The sequence below is a fragment of the Equus quagga genome, chromosome 7, assembly GCF_021613505.1.
Source record: "Equus quagga isolate Etosha38 chromosome 7, UCLA_HA_Equagga_1.0, whole genome shotgun sequence".
NCBI lineage: Eukaryota > Metazoa > Chordata > Mammalia > Perissodactyla > Equidae > Equus > Equus quagga.
The window spans coordinates 88,276,811-88,299,329 of NC_060273.1; the positions used below are offsets into that span (position 1 = coordinate 88,276,811).

Below are 22,519 nucleotides of genomic sequence, written 5' to 3' on the forward strand. Positions count from 1 at the left end.
CTCTAAGATTTAGAGCCTAAGCAAACTGAAAAACTGGAGTTTCCGTTATTTGAAAATGCGGAAGACTGGGAGAGGAGTGGAGCAGGTTTTGTATGAGGCGGAGAGAGTATCAAGAGTTTGGTTTTAGACATGTTAACTTTAAAGTAACTTTATATATCTAAAAGGAGAAATCAAACAGGCAGTTGGCAGAAGGGTCTTGAGTTCAGGGGACAGATGAGAGATGGAACCATAAATCTGAGAGTTCTCAGCAAAAAGATAGCATTTAAAGTCATGGAATCAATGAAGTGATCTGCATGGTAACTGTATATGGAGACAAGAAAAAGTCTGAGATTCACTGATCACTTAACCACCCTCTCTAAAGTTGTTACAGATAGTCTTTCCCTAAACCCACAAAGTTCGTTGTGCAAATTGAAAGTAACCCATGGGAGAATGGAGATGAGGGGCAGGAGAGGAAGAAGATGGGGTTATAAATATTTCTTTGATATGTTATGTAGCTTTAAATTAATTTATCCTGGATTGTTTCCCCATTATCCATAAACTCATGATATAGATGGATTATACCAAAAATTTCTTGTGGTCATATTATTGAAGGTTCAGAATGTCCCAAATGAGTAATTTCTTACTATCTTGTTTACTCCATGATCTATATGGATTTCTAAACACAGGAAAGTTTGTCATAATTAATTTAATTCCTACGAGTCAATCATGAAAAGATTTAAGGCAAGAGATTGTTTTGTGCTGAGGATTAAAAGGAAACTTTCATATTAATGTACAGAATTTGAAGTTCATCATTTGAGTGACCTTTCTCTCAGAAGGAATTCTCACTATGGCAAAGGTAATTTTAAGCTCCTGTGTTGCTCTGCAGACAACCGTGTGGGCAACTGCTACCTGAAGTTCGGTCCTCGAGGAGACGGGAGTCTGTCCTGCAACACCGAGATTGGGGTGGGCGTCAGTCGCTCCTCCTGCTGCTGCTCTCTGGGGAAGGCCTGGGGGAACCCCTGCGAGACGTGCCCCCCTGTCAATAGCAGTGAGTATGGAGCTGAAGAAGAGGAAGGGAACAAACTCTGGTAGCTGAAGACCAGTTGCCATTTCATTCTTGTGCTGGGACAGGGGAAATAGGGCCAAAGTTTTGATTTAGGACTACGTGCTCTCAGTGATTATGCTGAAACCAGCCAAGAATGTTTTATATAAAAGGAATTTGAATTCCTCTATTCTTATTGTTTTTCATGATATGACAAAAAGAAAAAACAATTTTTAACCACAATCCAGTGTGAATGGTGATAATATCAATTCTCCACGGTATCACAGATAAAGGCTATTCCTGATTGTTCTCCGAGGTTGTTTTAGTTCAGGTTCATAGATGTGCTGTAGTCCTCAAGTCAATCATATCATGCCTTAAGTTGAAACGTATGTTGTGATATGGACAGAGATGAAACTTCTGAATTGTTGAGTCTTTGAGATTATTCATTAGCCAAAAATGTTCTGATATAAATTGTCTGCAAAAACGTTTTTTCTTTGATTAAAAACCCATGGTTTTTGTCATTCTACTGTGTATATAATTTATGAAGTAATGATCTTATGTCAAGTAAAATCTAATATACTTTTAAATGTATTTGAAAAGGCGCTAAGAAAAATGTAGCTACACCCCTGAGGATGTGTATTTTGAGCCTGGCAATTGCTAAATGCTTGTTCATTGTCTCAGCCACTTGGACACAGGTATCGAATCTCTTCTTTCCATTGTTTTGTAGCTGAGTATTACACCCTGTGTCCCGGAGGCGAGGGCTTCAGACCTAACCCCATCACAATCATCCTAGAAGGTGAGTGCACCTCTAATTGCCGCTGCCCAGATTTAAACAAGGTCAAGAGTTTACTTTAGAAGAAAGCTAGTAGAAAAGTTAGTATGGAGCAATCTCAACAAGATCATTTTGCAAAATTATAGATGGACAATCAAATACCAGGATGCTGAATAATCATTTGTAAATCAGAAAGATATCATCTGTTGCAGTGATCTGATATCTGATTGTTCTGCAGAGAAACTCTCTTTCCCATTATCCCCCGATTTTAAGCATCCCCAACTTGCTTTAATTATTCCTCTCAGATTATGGCAAAGTTCCACAACAAAATCAAGGAAATCCATGGTCAGAATAAAGCTTCCATCTAAGTGTGCTTTCACTTGGATGCGTGGAAGTCTGCAGGTCTTACAGGATCACATGTTTGAAAGCTCTGATAGTAGCTCTTGTCTTTCACGATAGTATTTGTTGTAAGTGAGCTGTCTCCCTTCTGCAGATATTGATGAATGCCAGGAGTTACCAGGTCTCTGCCAGGGTGGCAACTGCATCAACACTTTCGGGAGCTTCCAGTGTGAGTGCCCACAAGGCTACTACCTCAGCGAGGAAACCCGCATCTGTGAAGGTGAGATGACTCTACACCTAAAGGTATACTGGTCAGGCCTGGGGAAAAGGGTCCATCCTCAAATTCTATCAAAAGATCTGTTGAGACTGGTTCATAACTTGTTTCTTTTCATATCGATGCCACTAGATTAATTTATAGCTTATTTGCTATAATTTACTATTATTTTTCTCTGAGTAAATGAGTTGATTAAAGGTAAATGGGGAAAGCTGGAGTAGTGTGAAAACATTCAATATCAAATAAAGTATTGTTTCAAATATTGATAGGAATTATATTTTACAGAGGGAAAATAGGTAAGATTGAATGCAACTATGAAGTTAATATTTTTCAGTAATTTTTAAATGTTGGACTACAGGTATAAAGAAGTTCAAAGGTTATACAGATGTCTTTCTTGCTTCCATCCCTCCATTTATCACGTGGCACTATAGACATCCTTTTAGGGTCTTGTCTCCCCACTAGACTAGGAGCTTCTTGAAGCAAGGTCCACATCTTAGTCATTTTTATAGCTACAAATTCTAGCTTACAGTAGACTATCAGTATGGAATAAATGAATGCTTATAAAAATGAATATTAAACATGATCACAATTATTTCCATTATAACCTTTCTTTTGGAACATGTTAGATAAATGCATCTGGAAGAAATATGATTTAATAAGGAGAACAACCAGCAGCTACACTACTTCTGAAATCTCTGAATGGGTACTAATTTGAAAGGAGCTATAAAGATAAAGGCTGTCCTAAGTGCATTCAGTTTAAAGTTAGCACTGAAATTTAGTTTGAATGATATAAGAGGAAAGCAGGCTTTAAAGCATTTCCATTTGAAGAATACGAAATTTCAATTAAAATAATATAGATGCTATTTAAATTATTTTTTGCCACTTTGTAATTACTTTTGATTATTTATATTTTTGAATATTAGATTTTTTCTTTTAAAGAAAAGAAAATGTATAAATGCATGTTTTGGGTTATTTTCTATGTAATTGCTTTAAATTCTAAATTTTTTTTAAAATATGGATTTTAGGAATTAGCTTCATGCTTTGTGCAGTAGTTTTAAATGATATAAATTCATGGAAAAATATCTTTATTAATTAATGGATATTCTTGCCTACTCTAGATATTGATGAGTGTTTTGCACATCCTGGGGTGTGTGGGCCTGGGACCTGCTACAACACCCTGGGAAATTATACCTGCATTTGCCCACCTGAATACATGCAGGTCAACGGAGGCCACAACTGCATGGGTAGGTAATGGTCTTGGATATTAATTAGGTCATAGTTGTTGGCTTCCCACATAAGGTACTTACATCTCAGAATTATTTTCAGAAAGTTTGCAATTTAAATCTTTATGAATGATTAAGTATTTCAAAGTCTTATAAACTTCTGGCTCTGTATCATGTTTTTGAGCTTTGGCTGTATAGTTACATTTTAAAAAGCATGAGTCTGAGGGAGAAAATTTAATCAAGTGTTACAGTTATATATATATATTTTTTTTTGAGGAAGATTAGCCCTGAGCTAACATCTGCTGCCAGTCCTCCCCTTTTTTGCTGAGGAATACTGGCCCTGAGCTAACCTTGTGCCCGTCTTGCTCTACTTTATATGTAGGATGCCTGCCACAGCATGGCCTAACAAGCAGTGCGTAGGTCCACACCCGGGATCCAAACTGGTGAACCCTGGGCCACCGAAGCAGAACATGCGAACTTAACCCCTGTGCCACTGGGCCAGCGCATACAATTATATATTCTTAAATAATTTTTATTTTCCATTTATATAAAGTGAACATGATTATACAAATAAGATAACCTTTACAATTTAATACTTAATATGTTTTAAATTAAATAAATGCTTGCGAGTAAAGAAACAAATATCTATTTTTCTGCCTAGACATTAATAAATGAAATCCCGTAGCTAAAAACAGAAGAGACGTTAATCTAAAAATGATTTATGTTTAACCTGAAGAATTCTATTAAGATACCTCCAAATTTTTCTGACTTGTGTTAACGGAGGAAGTTTGGTGTCTCCAGGTGTATGGGCTTGGTTATCAGTGGCTCGCTGATATGATTGGTTGGCTTCTTTGTTTTTCTATATGTAGACATGAGAAAAAGCTTTTGCTACCGGAGCTATAATGGAACCACCTGTGAGAATGAGTTACCTTTTAATGTGACAAAGAGGATGTGCTGCTGTACATATAATGTGGGCAAAGCCTGGAACAAACCTTGTGAACCATGCCCAACCCCAGGAACAGGTAAGCACACAGCTCGTGCTTCTGCTGAAGGCCGAGTTGCTGACACACACAGAGATTGTGACAGTATAGTAAAAGCAGACATGTACTAAAACCAGACACACACTCGGTTCTAAAAATATCCAAGAGCATCATGTGGCCGTTTCCCAAGTGGCCTTCTTTGGAATTGAAACGCTAATTTTTGAAATATCTGTTGAGTAGGAGTTCTGGATTCTGAAAATAAGCACCATTGCTGAAGAGTTACAGTTCATAGCACTTGTCCATTTAAATTAATTATCTTAAACCATGCTGATTAATCACGCATTTATTCATTGAACAAATATTTGTTAAGCAACTACTGTGTCATGGTGCTAGACTTGGAAGGTGTACTAATTTCATTAAAAAGCTTGCAGTAATTTAAAGCCCATCAAGTTTAGTATCTTTTTTTAGTTCAATCTTGAAAAATATGCAAAAAATGAATTTGATGAGCAAACTTTACATAAAAGCAACTTATTGCCAAAGTATTCCTTCTGCATCCTTTCCCTCAAACTTGCCTGAAATATTTAGGCAGAAAATAGAACTTGTCTTTACATGGTAAAATTTTTCTCGCAAGCACAGATTCTTTTGAAAGGAAAACTGAAAGATAATGAAGACAAGTGAAAAAATCGACTTAAAATTGTTGCCCACCGAGGTTCTTTTATGACCTGGAACGTGGTCACTTTAAATAGCTGTAGATAATAAGAGCTGAACCAATGGGACAAATGAGAAACAATGATTATGCATTTGTTACCAAATATTATTAAGGGTATGTGTATTAAAACGTTTTATTTAATGTGATGATGAAATTAAATTAAGGAGTGATGTGAAAAGTGACAGATGGGGCTCAGATTCAGTGAGCAAATGGGTTTTCTTAGCCCTGTCTTTCCGAAAAAACAAATAGAAACATTTTTATAGTTCTCTAACTTTTAAAAGCTCCGTTAGTTAGAAATTAAAGAGCACTGGTTGGGGATTGAACACCACATTTTTTGTGAGGGGAAGTAAAGGGCTTAGGTTTGAAAGACAGGTCTGTATTTAAATCAAAGCTCTGCCACTTATTGTCTGACCTTATGTAGATTATTTATCCTCTCTGAAACTCATTCCTCATGTCAAAAATAGGGATAATAAATAAATAATGACAGTGACTAATTCATATGGTTATAGTGAAAATTAAATGAGAGGATGTATATAAGTTACAATTTGAATATTGCCGGGCAATTAGGAACCATTAAATTGAGCAGCCCTTGCATGCCTCTGTATGTTCTGGACGCTTGGTGAGTACTGGTGGATGAAATGTACAAAGTCCCTCCCCTGAGAGCAGTTAGAGTAGAGGACGCAGGATGTGTTTTATCTAACACTGCTTTCAGCAGTTTTACTCACTGTGTAGCAGAGGGCTTCGGAAGCAATCTGCTTCTTAAAAACTGGAATTCTTTTGAATTTCTGTTGTTTGGTGAATTATGTGTAGGAATAATTCTTCTAGTCTCTATTTTATCCCATGATGCATTGTTTTTTATGCCTCAAATTTCACATTCCAACGAATAGACATTTATGTAAAAAAAAAAATACAAAATTCATGTCTCATTTATTACTCATTGTTAACCTGTTTCATTGCCACGGAATTATTTTTGCACGTCTATGCCTTTGTGCAATTCGTAATCCCTTTATAAATTTGTGCTGTAATCTGTTTTTTCAATCTACATAAATTGGATCATCTTTAAAGCTCTGCATACCAAAAGAAAAAAATAATTTAAATGCCTAAAGTTGATATTTTGAAACTTGTAATGATTTCCTTGTCTTCTAATATCAGAGCAGTAAAAAGTTAATGATGATAATAATAATAATAATGGTAAAGAATGCCTAGAACCATTCCTTGCAGAAGCTGGCATTGTTATCAAATAAAGATAATTGAAATTAAAATGTCTGGTTGTGAATAATATAAAATATGTTTATCAGTGAAAGTAATACTGTATAAAATGTTGTTTTGAAGGAGTTTGAGAATTTTAAGAGTGCATTTGCTTTGTTTATATTTTAAAGCGGACTTTAAAACCATATGTGGAAATATTCCTGGATTCACCTTTGACATTCATACAGGAAAAGCTGTGGGTGAGTTTTTCAGATTGTTTATTTTAATACGTATATGTAGCATTTTGTAAAAACCTATTCAGTGGTTTTAAAATTTAAAGTACCATAACATATAATAATCTGGATTCCAACCTAATATGCTTAGACAGACAGAACACGTTACAGACTCTAACCAAGTGCTAATAGTGGTATTACTCCATCAGCATAGTCTGGTGATTGAGTTATGATAGCTATGTGACTATCCTAAGATTTCATACATATCAAGCTGAAACTTTAGTTTTTTTGTCATGAATATTGTATTACATGACTAAATTACCTACCTTATTTGAACCTCTAGTTGCTATTTTCACTAGTATATGTTTAAGTTTTTGGTATATTTTTGCAGTATCCCTTTCTACTAATCTACTTATGAATCTGCAGAATTATTAATTATATAAATTACTTCCTTGTGAATTACTTTCTTTTGCTCATTCTACTTTTCTTCCTCAAAGATTAAATGAGCCATATAATTTTCAGTCTCCACTATCAATACATATATAACAAAGTACATAAAATTAGGAAAACACAGCTTTCCTTATCAGATGAATAGCAGCAGGTAGGGGCACCTGACACATAACTGGAAGAGGAGGCTTGATTCCCTAGGAAATTTGTTTGCTATAGTGATGCTAAAATCACTTAGTATATATTTGATCAGCTACTTAAATTTTTCCATCACGGTTGAAAGTTAATAATCTACTTTATGGTCTATATGCTTTCATCAACCACAAAATCATTCATTCTTTGTGACCCTGAGTATATGTTATCATTCCAGTGCACACTTAGCATTATTCAAGGTTTTATGGTAAATGCATTAAGCAGAACCATATATATCTGACCAAATCTGTTCAATTCCAGACATTGACGAATGTAAAGAGATTCCAGGCATTTGTGCCAATGGCGTGTGCATTAACCAGATTGGCAGCTTCCGCTGTGAATGCCCTACAGGCTTCAGTTACAACGATCTGCTCCTGGTCTGTGAAGGTAATCTGAGTCATGGATGTCCTTGAACCAGAAGAGTTTGGTAGACATAAATGATTTTTGGACAGTTTTCTGAATTTCACTGTTTCTTCCACAGTGTTTAGGAGTTGATCACGAAACTGGTTAAGTGCATGTAATACTAATGCAGGAATGAAATTTTTAAAATGTTGCTCTTTTCTCTTGTTGCTCGTTCAGATATTGACGAGTGCAGCAACGGCGACAACCTCTGCCAGCGGAACGCAGACTGCATCAACAGCCCTGGCAGTTACCGCTGCGAGTGTGCGGCGGGTTTCAAACTGTCACCCAACGGGGCGTGTGTGGGTAAGACAGAGACTGACTCCTTCTTTGGCACTGAGCACAGCATTCTTTAGATTTCCTACACCTAAAAATTGTCCAGGCTTTCCTATCAAATACTTTCAAAAATAATTTTGAAAAGATTTCCTAAGTAAATCTACTCATCCATCTTGAACCTATTTCACTGTATCTTTTAGATAATTTTGTTAGGAAAAGGGTCTCTTTGATGGATTTTCCTAGGATTGGACCTAAAATAAAATAGTATCCTCGAGATACCAATCAACATATAAAAATTGCATGATTTAAAAAAAAAAGAGGCCCAGATGCTTTAAAGGCTTGCTTATTTTGATTCAGCTGTTGTTATGGCTCATTTTTATCCTGTCTCTAATAATTAATTGCAGGTTATAGAAACATCTCTGAGAAAAAAATGAAAGAATCTTAATAAAAATCAGATATGTGTGACATGTGTTTTACTTTTTGTTTTAGATCGCAATGAATGTTTAGAAATTCCTAATGTTTGCAGTCATGGCCTGTGTGTGGATTTGCAAGGAAGTTACCAGTGCATCTGCCACAACGGCTTTAAGGCTTCTCAGGACCAGACCATGTGCATGGGTAAGAGGGAGGACGTTAGTTCCACGGGGTGAAGCGGGGCTGAAACTCAGAGGAGATTTCAGCTCTGGCACTTGCCACGAGTAACTACCCTGTCTCTGTCAGAAACAGTCCTGCAAAAATTTAGCTGTGTTCAATTGTATATGGTTTTATTATATGTAAAGTTTGCACGTGGGGACACAGCACAATATGTTCTTTGGTTCAGTGTTTGCAACCTTTCTCCCCGGATGACTTTCACATGTTTTATATGTACCCCGGGACATTCGAGGTTACGTGGAATCACCACAGTACCAGCTGCCCTTTACCCCTCTCTGTGCCCACTCAAGAAAGCATTTTCAAACGCGAGAACACAAGAGAGTAGTAAGAGTGACAATAGTGAAATGCATATGTATATATACACACACGTACATACATACATACATACATACACTTTTTCCCCCCAAATCATTGAATACATAGATTTGTCTGCTTCTTTTGTGGTTTAAGTCTTAAACGCAATTTTTAAAAGCAAATCTCTTAAAAAATTCCGGGTAGCTAATATAATGGTTAGTTAAGCAATAATAGTGTCCGTGAGTTCTTGCTGAGCTGATGATTAATAAGATTTCAAGGCAGATGGGCTGGAGGCCTTAGAACTCAGCGTAACTCCTTAAATCTGATGTCAGCAACTGGCTCTCTGCCAAAAGAGTTCTCCATGCTTTCTACCTGAAGGAGGAAAATTAACTTGAAAACTTGGCTGTTTATAATTAGCATCTTCTCAGTTTAGAAAAAGCTGAAATTGTGCATCGACTCTTTTAGTATTCAAAGTCCCTCTGTATGACTTGTAAAGTCAGCTTGCAGAACTGAAGAACTAGTTTCCTTATGGCGTATCTGTACAAAGGAGACTACCTAGAGAAGATCTCAGTTCATCCATGGCCTCCTAAGAGCTCCCCTATGGACTTCACCCATGGAGGGAGGAAAAGTTCTCTAGGGGATGCTTGTGCAAAGGACAAATAGAGGATCTTTCTCTGTTTATGTGAACTTTCTAAGAATGCTTGCTTATACATGCTTCTCCTGTCTGTACTCTCTGGGAGAGAGAATGATTTGCCAAAAATATGTGAGATTTATGATTCAGAAATTCATATGGAGAAAATCTGCCCTCACTCCTAACAATTCATCCATGATAAAAGTCAGCTAGACTCCCTCTCAACAAAGCATCCTTCCCTTTTTTGCACAGTAGAAGAGTTTCAGCAGCTTGGAATTCATGGTCTAGGGAGTCTGCTCTCTTATCTGAGGGGGACCTTTCTAAACATTTTCTTAATTTCATTTTTTGGAAAGCTAATAATATTGAGTTCTAATAGACTTCTTCAATTTGGATTCCACTAATTCATAAAATTTAGGAAACTTAGTTTGTCTCTGTTGTGCTGGTCAAATTAAGGTATGTAAATTTCCAGGGGAGTATTAATAAGGCTTAAAAGAACAGTTTTAGTGTTTCAAAAGACTGGTTTCCTTACAGTTGATAAACAAGCCTATTCATTAAAACATCTCCACTAGGAGGATGCTTGCTTAGCCTAGTTCTGAGTATTATATGTGCCTGTAAGTCATTGAACTACACCTTTTTCTTATAATTTTATAATTTAGAGTTTTCTCTACCTCATACTTATTTTCCTTAAATAAATATGGGTTCCTACTATTGAATGAGGAAAAATCTAAGCCAATCAATAGTTTAAAAAAATGTAAATGTTTAAGAGGGTATTTTTTTCTAGTTAAAAATTGAATTCCTTTGATCCAATGTGTCTGTGCAGATGTTGATGAGTGTGAGCGGCATCCGTGTGGAAATGGAACTTGTAAAAACACAGTTGGATCCTATAACTGTCTCTGCTACCCAGGGTTTGAGCTCACTCATAATAATGACTGCCTGGGTAAGTACTCAGTCAGTCTTGTATTGCTGCTATTTCGTTCCACACAATATACTGAAATGAAAAATAAAACCAAAGAATAGATGAATATTTTTATTATTAAAATTTCAAATATGTGCCGAAAGATATGTATTATCATTGATTAATTTCTAGTTAACTAAAGCCATCGTATTGGCTTAAATAATCACAAGAGAATCTGCAGTGTTGAGTACTTCCGTCCATCAACCATCAATTCAGGGGAAAAGGCCATGCAGATGATGGTAACTGTATTGGGACTGCTTTTTGGTTTTAGGTTATTTTTACCCCTTAGATGGGAACAAAGTTAGACCTTTCATTGTTTCAGTGTTATTACTTCATATAAATTCATTCTTGATTTATATTCAGTTATTGACAGTCTCCAACTTAAAAACATGTTGTGTCTTGAAACTTCATTTTCTGTCAGCTTTTGAAGCCAGGAATGCCTTTTCCCACAGAACAGCACATGGACACTAGGTTTCCAAGTCAGCCCTCAGAAACCTATTTGATCTCTGTTTGTGAACAACTGCAGATTTTCAGTGGAAAATAAGTGTCTCCGATGCATGGTACAGGATTTTAGCCTTTGCCCCTAACAAACAATGATTGAAATAAGAATTGATGGTGAGTAAGGGAGGTTCCTAAAGTTGGTGGAGGAGACAGTAAGAGAAGTGACAAGAAAGGTTGACAGTATTTCTTGTTTACCATGTGCCAGGCATATTCTGATGCTTTCCAACATAACTCATCTCTTAATTCACATGACCCTGTAAGGTATGTGAAAGTAACTCAGGCTTCCTACCATCCTGGGACCATCGCAGCCCAAACCCACCTCCAAATTAGGAAATATCTTCCTCCCAGTTTTCTTTAGTTGTCAAAATTCTGCAAAAAATTTTAGAGCCAATTGGAGATTTTATTCAACTACCTCCTTCTTGTCTATAATTTCTCAGATCCTTTGTACAGCCAGGGAGAAGTAAAGATATGGACACGGCTTTGATCAAAGTACTGTCTTCAAACAACCCAGAAAACTACCCAGATGCAGTCAGCCCTAAGCTTAACAGAAAACCTAACACTTTAGGATTTTTTTTTTCAAATTCTGTAAGCAAAATATGTCAGCAATTCTAGAGCGTTTTTAATATAATTGATTTTCTGCATTTAATATGTTATTTGTCCTTTGAATATGGTGAGCTATCTCCAGGTAAAGTCATCTGCAAACTAGGCAGTCAAGTATATTCTCTTGCCTCCAAGAAACGAAATATTTTTCATTTGCAAAGAATGGAAAGCTTCACCTTAAGCCTTCAACTTTTACCTGGTTATAAATTTATGAGTTATATTAATACCAAAAATGTACCCTTGTGGTTGAAATACAATAGGGATCTATGTGACCTTATTAATCATATAATCTTTATGATATGAGCCATTTTTTCTCTGTGTTGATGAGGAATTGTAATGGAGGGTTTTTATAAATGCATACCAATAAATATATTTTTAAGCTACAACTTGTGCCACATTGGACATGTAAGAGCTCTCTCTGAAAAGCTAACTCCTTTGTGCTTGCAGACATAGATGAGTGCAGTTCCTTTTTTGGTCAGGTGTGCAGAAACGGACGGTGTTTTAATGAAATTGGCTCCTTCAAGTGTTTGTGTAACGAAGGTTATGAACTTACTCCAGATGGCAAGAACTGTATAGGTAAGTAAACAATCAAGTCTTTGTGTTGTTTTGTAAAATAATGATGTGACTCCCCGGGCCACACACACACACTTAGGCACTCATTCACATTTCATTTGTCATCTGATCACATGACCAAGATAAGATATCACAGGAAATTTTGGCATAAAGTATAAGCCAACAATTGGGAATGACTTGTATGCTGTGTTTTTATTGGGACAGAGCTTGAGGCTATCCATGTCCCCATAAAAGTAGACAAACAAATCAAGAAAATTAGCCTCTTGCCAAATAAGAAATAACTAAGATGTCAAAAGAGTATCTCAAGGCGTATTTGTCCATAATGACCTGGCAGATCAGAGGCCCTGAGTTGCATTCATGTTAATATCATTTAGCAACAATTATCTTGTATTTAAATCATTTTTTCTCTCATTTTTCTTTAGATACTAATGAGTGTGTTGCCCTTCCCGGCTCTTGTTCTCCTGGTACCTGTCAGAATTTGGAGGGATCCTTCAGATGCATCTGTCCCCCAGGGTATGAAGTAAAAAGCGAGAACTGCATCGGTAAGGCTAACATTTATTCTGAGGTCCACGAGCTGTTGAGGATAATAAGACCTGGTACAGACTCTATGGAAATATAATAAATGCAAGCCACTGCATGCATGCCGACCCAAGGTATTAAACATATAGCTCCCTACATCTGTTTTATTGAACCATCAGAAATGATTTGAAGGTGGAGTGGTGGGAATAAAAAACTCACGGATGTGGGAATTTTTCGTTAACAGAAATCTTATACTAGTCAAAGAATTTTCAGTGTACTCTAATCTTTTTTCCAAATGTCAACAGAGACTTTCTACTGAATTTAAAGAGTGTCTACAAAAATTGTAATCTTTGGCAACCAATTTTAAAATAGCTATTAAAGGTGTCTAGAGTCCTAGAAATGTGAAGCAGAAAATCTTGACAATGCTGCGGAGACTTTTTTTGCCTTGGGAAAGCCTCATGTCAAAACAGAAAATATTAATCCATGTGTCATAACAGATGTTTTTCTGCTGAAACTCTTCCAGGCTACAAGAACATTGTAACCACATCAAAAGTGGGTCCCAGAATTGCCTGGTGGACATGATGAAGGCTGACCTTTTTACAGTTACTTTATTTCACTTTTATGCAAATTACTTTTTACAGTCTTGTTGAAAGTCAGAAGCACCAGCATCTTAGTGTGGTTCTTCTAACGGGAAAGCATTGCAAGGGTTTTTCTGCCTTTGAGTTATCCAATTTTTTAAAAAATTCTATCACTCTTGGCAAGATTCCTCCTGAAGATATTGTAGCTCTCCTGTTCACGTTCAAGGGAGTTATCTAGACAGAACTGAAGGAAACTGTTTATTTCATCGAATTTCATCATTTTTTAGACCATTGAATGGCATATTACGGGTATCCCTAATCATTTCCATTTGGTCTTTATCTCTTTTTCCTTTTCTGTCTGATTTGTATAGTTTCCTATACAATTGCCAAGTGTTTTTAATTCTTAAAAAATAAAATAATATTAGAGTCACCTTTCTAAAATTGCTGAGAGGGTCATCAGAGAAGTCAGAAGAACACATTTGGCTACATTGAGACTGCGATGCCTGTAAGACATTGAACTGGCCATGCTAGGTAGGCAGGTGGACATACGTACACCCCTAGGGGCCAAGTGTGGGGAGCTGGAGAACAAGTTGGTAGTCTCAGGCATGTGGCTGGTGGAAACTCTATATAATCTTTGACTTTGATGCAAGAACAGTTTATTTTTAAAGATTAAGTTAAACATATATGTAATGTAATCCCTTGTTTCATATTAAATTCCCAATGGCTACTGGACTGTTGTAGTATATTAAAAAAAAGACAATTATTTTTGTATATTGAACAGTGTATTGATTTGATTAAGTTTATGAATTCTCCCACCATTTTGCAGATATCAACGAATGTGACGAAGATCCCAACATCTGTCTTTTTGGTTCCTGTACCAATACTCCAGGGGGCTTCCAGTGCATCTGCCCCCCTGGCTTTGTGCTGTCTGATAATGGACGGAGGTGCTTTGGTAAGCTTTGGAATGGCTGCTCTGTCATAACTCCCCCTTAGAAACTTCAAAGCTAGATGGCAAAGCGGCATGTTGTGTTCGTCACTGCAAAGTGCATGTCTCTGGTAAATGCATCATCTATAAATTAAACATGTAGGTCTCAAAAGTATATGCACTGGACAATTTTTAAGATACTTTGAATTATTGGCTCTGTTCCTACATTTTTTAAAAATTTCATACTAAAAGAGGAATTGCTGTCTTGTCTCACTGTTTTCCTTTTGTTGTTGGCATAGATTTTTTTTGGTACCTCAGTATATGAGTTGCTTTTGATGTGATGTAATTATTGAAAGTCACCTAGACAGTTTTTATTAGGCTGTCATGTAACAATGGAAAAAGAGATGTGGAAAACATTTTAATATTGAGCATAATTTCTCAAATTTCCTAAGCACATTAGGAAAATATTTTAAACATTTGGAATAATTAAGTAAAATTTTATAGGCAGGTCACTTTAAATTGACAAGTGAAATCAGCAATTGAGGATTTCCAGTCCTGTCTTTTAACTGCTAATCTAATCTACATCAAATGTTGGCCAGTGAGAAAGGTTCTGTCAGAAACAGAGTTAGATACAAATTATTGCATCCTTTTAAATGACCAGTAAGGAGGTCTGTGATATTTGCTTTCTTGACTAGATACTCGCCAGAGCTTCTGCTTCACAAACTTTGAAAATGGAAAATGTTCTGTCCCCAAAGCTTTCAACACCACAAAGGCAAAATGCTGCTGTAGTAAGATGCCAGGAGAGGGCTGGGGGGACCCCTGTGAGCTGTGCCCCAAAGATGATGAAGGTAAGAGCAACAACATAAAACACCACTTTGCACTGGTTTTGGACTGTTTCTCAGAAGTCGGTTTGACTGTGTCATTTATGAGTATTTTGAGGGTGAAATTACCCCCTTAGTGTAAACTTCAGTGGTTGAGTGAGCAACCTAGTCTAAAGGACTTCTTTCAACTTTTGTATTCAACACGTGTAAGCACAGGTGGAGTTACCCTGTTATTTCATTTTTCCCCCTAGGTTATTATTGCTTGCTTTCAAAGGAGGGAATTTGAGAGGTTCAGGGCAAGAGATGCAAGGAGGGGATGAAAATTATATTCCAAGTTGCTGCGGGAGTCCCACGTGGGTGCTGTGTCACAGGCTGTGGCTCAGAATCTTAGATGTAAATTCTGAGAAGCTGAGTCAACACGGTGGCCATTTGCAGGACGAGGCCAGCTGAACTGTAGGGTGGTTCCCAGCAAGCTCGGAACTGGCTTGGTCTCTAGGTCAGAGGGGGCTTCTGTGTGTAATGGGCAGAGGGCTCTGGCTGCTCAGCATTACATGAGCAAACAATAGAAGGAGAAACCATCAGTAGACAGCACCCTGGAAGGAGCTGGGCAAGCTCAGGTGACCTTCTCTGTGCTGAGTGTTGCTTTTGAAATAAACCATAAAAATGAAAAAAAAGACTCGTTAAAAATAGCTTTGTGGAGGAAAAATAAGTCTAATTTTATGTATATTGTTAATCAGTTCACAAGGTCTCTGATAGTTGCTCTTCAATAATGGGAATTTTTATTTTTCTCTGTAGTTGCATTCCAGGATCTGTGTCCTTATGGCCATGGGACTGTTCCTAGTCTTCATGATACCCGAGAAGGTGTGGTTTGATATATTTTATATATTTATTTATATATTTTGATATATTTTATATATTTATTTTATTCCTATAGTCTTCTCTGATATGAATATATTATTATACATTTCTTTTATAAATCATGCTAACTTTACTGTATAACATGTAATAAATTGTATTTAATGTACATCTACAATATTTATTGTACCTCCTATGCATTATATTTATCATAAGACTATGTTGTGGTATATGAAAGACATTAGGTAGTTCTCTGGTAAAAGAAATCGTTATGTGTTTTAGAAATTTTAAGTCTCTGTTGAATAGATGGATAGAGTTTTGACATAGCTTTTATATGAGGAAGTTCATGTGCAATTCTGTATTTTAGATGTCAATGAATGTCTTGAGAGCCCAGGCATTTGTTCAAATGGTCAGTGTATCAACACAGACGGGTCTTTTCGCTGTGAATGTCCAATGGGTTACAACCTTGATTACACTGGAGTACGCTGTGTGGGTGAGTGTTGACTCCATGTTACACACTTTGAAAGTTCTATTTTATTTCTCATATTCAGCAAAAGGTCTCAGGCACCCTGGGTAGCGGGTGGAATTTACAAAGCCAGGATAAGTACTGGTAACCACTCTTTCTTCTCCCATCCTACATTTTCCAGTAGACCTGGTTTATGTGAAGATGGGGAGAGTTGCCCAACCTCTGCCTTCAACCAAATATACAAACTCTGATGTGTCTAGAGATTTGCGATTGCCAAAACCACTGACTGGGAAAGAGATCCATTTTACTTTATGACTTTCCATGCCTTAGAGCAGAAGACCACATCCCTCTCTGGGTTTGTGATTTTTAGGGCAAGCACGCTGTCTGGGGGCTCAGAGCGTTGCACTCTTGGTGTTTTGGGGTCCACCGCACTGCATAAAGGCCAACCAGCCATGGCCGAGGCGGGTGCAAGAGTCTTGTGTGACCTGCACAGATCCTAGAAATGTGTGAGGGCCAGGTGGATAGTCATGGCATGCTCCTATAAAACTAAAACTTTTCCAAATTTTGTGGCACTTTCTTATTTTTCTTTTTCAGATACCGATGAATGTTCAATTGGCAATCCATGTGGAAATGGAACATGCACCAATGTTATTGGGAGTTTTGAATGCAATTGCAATGAAGGCTTTGAGCCAGGGCCCATGATGAATTGTGAAGGCAAGTGATACTTTTATTAAGTATTATCTCTCCTTGATATAAGAAGGGATTTTTTAATGTCTGTGCTTTTATTTATATTGTTCTGATGCTATGTTGATGGTTATATTCATCACAAATATCTTTTCCTTTACCTCAGTGAGCATAGTTACAATAGCTGCTTTAAAGCCCTTGTCTGATAATTCCAGCATCTGGATCATCTCAGAGTTGGCGTCTGTTAATTGTCTTTTTCCTTAAGAGTGGGTCACATTTTCCTGGCTTCTCAGTATGTCGGTTAATTTGGGGTTATACCCTCGATATTGTGAATGATATCTTCTGGAATCGGTTCTATTACTTTGAAGAATGTTGATACTTTTGTCTTAGCAGGCAGTTAACTTAGATGAACATAAAAGCAGACTGTCAGGCCTGTGGAAGACAGTGGCTCAGATTTCAGTTCTGTCTTTAAACCTTCATGGCTAGCTTCTTTGACTTTGCCCCATACATGCAAGGTTAGGTCAGCAACTTGGGCTGAGTTTATGCAAAAAAAAAAAAAGAATAGCATTTCTCCATCTCTGGCCCTCTCCTTTCCGGGGTCCCTCTCCCTCTTTAGCAGCCTTGGTTGCCCCAAGCCTCCCTCCCTTGATTCCTCTGGACAGAAGCTCAGAAAGTTTCTATTGAAGATTGCTGCTGCTGCCAGGACTATAGCCATCTGCACAGTGATTTCTGGAAAAAAAAAAAAAAAGAAGAAATTGGGAACTTATTCCTTGCTAGTTGTTTGCTGAGTTTCAACTCACCGCTAAAACTACTTCAGATAGGGGCCAGCCCCATGGCCGAGTGGATAAATTTGCACACTCTGCTGTGGCAGCCTGGAGTTCACCAGTTCAGATCTTGGGTGTGGATCAGGCCATGCTGTGGTGGCGTCGCACATAGAAGAACTAGAATGACCTACAACTAGGATATACAACTATGTACTGGGGCTTTGGGGAGGAAAAAGAAAGAGGAAGATTGGCAACAGATGTTAGTTCAGGGCCAATCTTCCTCACCAAAAAAATTTAAAAAACAACTTTAGGTAGTTGTTTTTGTATTTTTTTCAGAGTTGATAGTTGTTATTTGTGGAGGTTGGAGGATGAGTTTGTTAGGTACCAAATTCTCCATACCAGAAGTGTGAGTTCTATTATCCTATTGCTTTCTGTCTGACTGCTAAGTAAATACATCATTAGAACTCTAGGCTGATGGGGCTGGCCCAGTGGCGCAGTGGTTAAGTTCGCACATTCCACTTCTCGGCAGCCCGGGGTTCACCGGTTCGGATCCTGGGTGCGGACATGGCACTGCTTGGCAAAAGCCATGCTGTGGTAGGCGTCCTACATATCAACTAGTGGAAGATGGGCATGGATGTTAGCTCAGGGCCAGTCTTCCTCAGAAAAAAGAGGAGGATTGGGAGTAGTTAGCACAGGGCTAATCTTCCTCAAACAAACAAACAAAAAAAGAACTCTAGGCTGAGCACATGCCTGCCTATTTCTTTGATCAGATATCAATGAGTGTGCCCAGAACCCGCTGCTGTGTGCTTTCCGCTGCATGAACACCTTTGGCTCCTACGAATGCACGTGCCCGATTGGCTACGCCCTCAGGGAAGACCAGAAGATGTGCAAAGGTAAGGCCGCAGACCAGGGAGTGCTTAGAACTTTATTTGCCATGGTGGGAATATAGTTTAATGATTTCACAGTTTACAGCTATCTTCTTCTAGAGCTTTACAGAAATGAATCTGGCAGCATTTTGCTGGTAGATTTCCATACCTAGATAACAAAACAATTGATGACCCATCCAATCAAGTCAAAGATAAGATGGAGGGGCCCACCGTTGTCACACTCTTGGGCTCTTATTAAAGCAAAGATTGCCCTTTCCTGAACTTCTTATCCTTAGGACCAATGCTGAAACTTGTAGAAATCTAGAATACAGCGAAGGGTTGAAAAAGACTGGGCTTCTCCTTTCTCTGTCACACAATAAGATTACATTTTAAAAGCCAGAAGACCAAAAATAGGACTTAAAATTGTAAACAATAGCCTGCTCCTGAGAATTTCCTGTTTTTATTTTTTTTTCCTATTAAAAATACCTTGTAGACCTGGATGAATGTGCTGAAGGGCTCCATGACTGTGAATCCAGAGGCATGATGTGTAAGAATCTGATCGGCACCTTCATGTGCATCTGCCCTCCCGGGATGACCCGAAGGCCTGACGGAGAAGGCTGTGTGGGTGAGGCTCTAAGGGCTGATGTCTGCTTATTTAATGTTTCCTATTCCAAGACAAATTTACAGTACTATTCCCAAATCATCTTAACTGCAAGCCAACTTATTTTTCCAGCTGTTTCAAGGCTGTGCTATAGCTAGATTTCTTCCATCTCAGGGTCCGTGCCAATATGATAGGTTCTGGATAATTCAGTGGCAATTATGCCTGTCCTAGAATATGTGCCCTCTTGTTTTTCATAATTCTGTGTCCTGTAAATCTAAAACACTAAATTTAGAAGTTAGAAAAACTCCTTGAACAATTCTGTGCGCATAGCAAAACAAGCATATGAGCTAATGTTCTCATTTTTGTATCATTCCATGAATGAGGAGAGTCTTTAAGAGTCAGATAATCTCCAGAACCCTATTACAGACTGGATGTCTCTGTGACCTCGGCCATATTTTTAAAATTTTTGGACCTCAGTTAATTTATCGTAAGGGGAGGAGGTAGGGCTGGATCTCTAAGATGACTTCAAGAGTTTAAAATGTTGTGAATTTAGGATGCCTACCAAAGTCTCATGCCACGTAAGCTGACCATGGCCACCGTATCCATCTTCCCAAAAGTGTTGTCACCTGGATACTGCGGCCAACTGCATAGTTGCCTCCTCTATAAGACTAGGTGGCTTCCCCTCTTTTAATTAAGAATCCACTGCTCCTATCCTAATTTCCAATACTTAGAAAATGTGAGGATATTGGGAGGAACATTTGAAGATTACTACTCATTTCTTATTTTGCAAAAAATACCAAAATAAGCATAAAATTTCTTAAATTTAATCTATTATGATCGCCTGATGCTAGAGTCGGAATGGAGAGTAACCTGATTACACAACCCTAATTTATTAAAAAATAATTGAATTTTACATTTAACACATGCAAATTTTATAGCATGTAAATTATACCTCAATAAAGCCATTTAAAGAAATGAATCTTCCATAGGAAGATTCCAGAAGAATACTTCCACAAAAAATACAAGGATGTTCACTACAATTTTGTTCATAGTAACAACAACAAAAAAGAATAGGAAACAACCTGCATGTCAATCATGGAAGGAGAGCTAAATACACTATGGCATATCCATGCTGTGAATCATCACAGAGCAGTTAAAAAGCTTAAGGTATATATGTATGTACTGCAGTAGAAAGAACTCTAAACATATACATACAAACAATATATGCAATGTGTCATATTTTAAAGAAAATTGTAAATAATACTGTATATTGGGGCTGGCCCCGTGGCCGAGTGGTTAAGTTTGCGCGCTCCACTGCAGGCGGCCCAGTGTTTCGTTGGTTCGAATCCTGGGCGCGGACATGGCACTGCTCATCAAACCACACTGAGGCAGCATCCCACATGCCACAACTAGAAGGACCCACAACGAAGAATATACAACTATGTGCTGGGAGCCTTTGGGGAGAAAAGCGGAGAAAAAAAAAAAATACTGTATATTTTCTGTAGGTACATACACAAGCAAGTAAATACATAGGAAAAGATTTAAAAAGATAAAACCCCAGTTCATAGAGGAAATACCTCCAAGGAAGATACTGAAATTAGAGGTTACTGGTCTGAAGCGAGTTTAACCTTATCTGTCAATTTTCATTTTTTACAGAAGAGTGAATTCCTGAATCACATGTGTAATATAAAATTAGTTTTTAAATGTGTGCAACAACCCATCAGATTATAATTGGATTTCATAGTTTCTTTTAATCTATTAGATATTTCATTCAAATACGCTACTTAATAAAGTTAAAAAAAATAAATTACATCAGAGGTTTAGTTATGCAGTGGTTCTTTCAAAAACACTATTTTTCCAAAATCTGAAAACCCAGAAGAGAAACCTAGATTCCTAAGTCATTTTATAGACTAATATATGTTTCTCAAAGTCCAACACAGGGCAAACGCTGACATGGATGGAAGAGTAAAAATTACATGTATGGAAGATATTGTTAACCATCCTGTTTTCTTATTGTACATAAGATTCATTTTCATCTATTTCTCTTTTTTTTATATTTATTTGAGTATGGATGTGTGTTTGAATTTCATCTGGCTAAAATATTTAGAAATGTGTTTCACTTTTTATTCATGGAAAATGTATTTTTGTAACTAGCTCAATTTTACACTCCCCTGTCATTACATTTATATGTGTGTTTCCCGGGAAGAGGAGGGGACACTGTGATTAGGTTAAGAGCCCAGGTGTCTGATCCTGAACCTACCGTAAATGAGCGGGGTGACTTGAAAGTGACTCAATTCTTTTTGCCTCAGTTTCCTCATCTTGTACAGTGAGAAACTACATGATTTGGGTGGGAGAAAGAGAAGGATGTCTGTTCCAGCTCTAATATTCTATGACCCCTTGAACTTATTTTTGGAAAGAAAACACCCAAGAGAGTGTTATAATTTTTTCATTGCTAAAAGATGCTACAAAAGACACTTTTAAAACTTTTTTGATCCTCAAGCTTTTCATGGTACCATGCTGATAGCTGAAACTTCTGCACAACTTTTTGCTCATCAGAAAACTCTTTGTAGAGATGAACTTTGATTTTATGCAGACATGTTTTTACAATTAGTAATTCCATATAAACAGCCAAAATATTGTAAATAAAAGTGTTTACAAAGGTCGGAATGAAAGATAAAGCCATAAAAAAATCAATAAAAATGCTGAGTACAATGAAACTGGAATCCAGCGAAATTACCCAAAAAATGTCAAATGCAGTAGAAACTAAAAATATTACATGCTAAAGAATTAAAGTTATGTGGAAAATCTAAATCCTCTGTAAAGAAAACTGTAAACTTAATCAGAGGTGGAATTTTGACTATGTAATATATTATGCCCCAATAACAATTTTTTAAATAAATGAATAGAAAAATAGGTAGAAAAGTTTTACCAAGATCACTAAATTTTAATGAAAATGCCAATGGATTACTTTTTGGGATTCCTTAACATTTTAAAATTTAACACTTTAACGTTTGACATTTTAACATTCTAAAATGTTAATGAAGGGGAAGGAAGGCTTTGTTTTAAAGATGTTGGAATAAAAATGTGTTGGCTCACCCCATCCCCTAAACACTTTAGAAATAAGCAGGGGGAGGGACAATACTGTCTTAGTTTAAATGAAGACGTGGTCACAACGACAGACTGAA

At 37.2% G+C, this 22,519-nt stretch overlaps 1 protein-coding gene across 1 annotated transcript in view; it reads left to right on the plus strand.

Annotated features, from left to right (window-relative positions):
* The window catches only part of FBN2 (fibrillin 2), a 235,207-nt gene that overhangs the window by 188,255 nt on the left and 24,433 nt on the right, over positions 1–22,519 (plus strand). Inside the window, exons 37-55 of the mRNA XM_046665362.1 lie at positions 866–1,027; positions 1,749–1,817; positions 2,287–2,412; positions 3,525–3,650; positions 4,499–4,651; positions 6,698–6,766; positions 7,640–7,765; positions 7,958–8,083; positions 8,543–8,668; positions 10,447–10,563; positions 12,130–12,258; positions 12,678–12,797; positions 14,179–14,304; positions 14,973–15,125; positions 15,894–15,959; positions 16,321–16,446; positions 17,014–17,133; positions 18,638–18,760; positions 19,227–19,358. Coding sequence (XP_046521318.1) covers positions 866–1,027; positions 1,749–1,817; positions 2,287–2,412; positions 3,525–3,650; positions 4,499–4,651; positions 6,698–6,766; positions 7,640–7,765; positions 7,958–8,083; positions 8,543–8,668; positions 10,447–10,563; positions 12,130–12,258; positions 12,678–12,797; positions 14,179–14,304; positions 14,973–15,125; positions 15,894–15,959; positions 16,321–16,446; positions 17,014–17,133; positions 18,638–18,760; positions 19,227–19,358 — 2,295 coding nt within the window. The remainder of the gene's footprint in view (positions 1–865; positions 1,028–1,748; positions 1,818–2,286; positions 2,413–3,524; positions 3,651–4,498; positions 4,652–6,697; positions 6,767–7,639; positions 7,766–7,957; positions 8,084–8,542; positions 8,669–10,446; positions 10,564–12,129; positions 12,259–12,677; positions 12,798–14,178; positions 14,305–14,972; positions 15,126–15,893; positions 15,960–16,320; positions 16,447–17,013; positions 17,134–18,637; positions 18,761–19,226; positions 19,359–22,519) is intronic.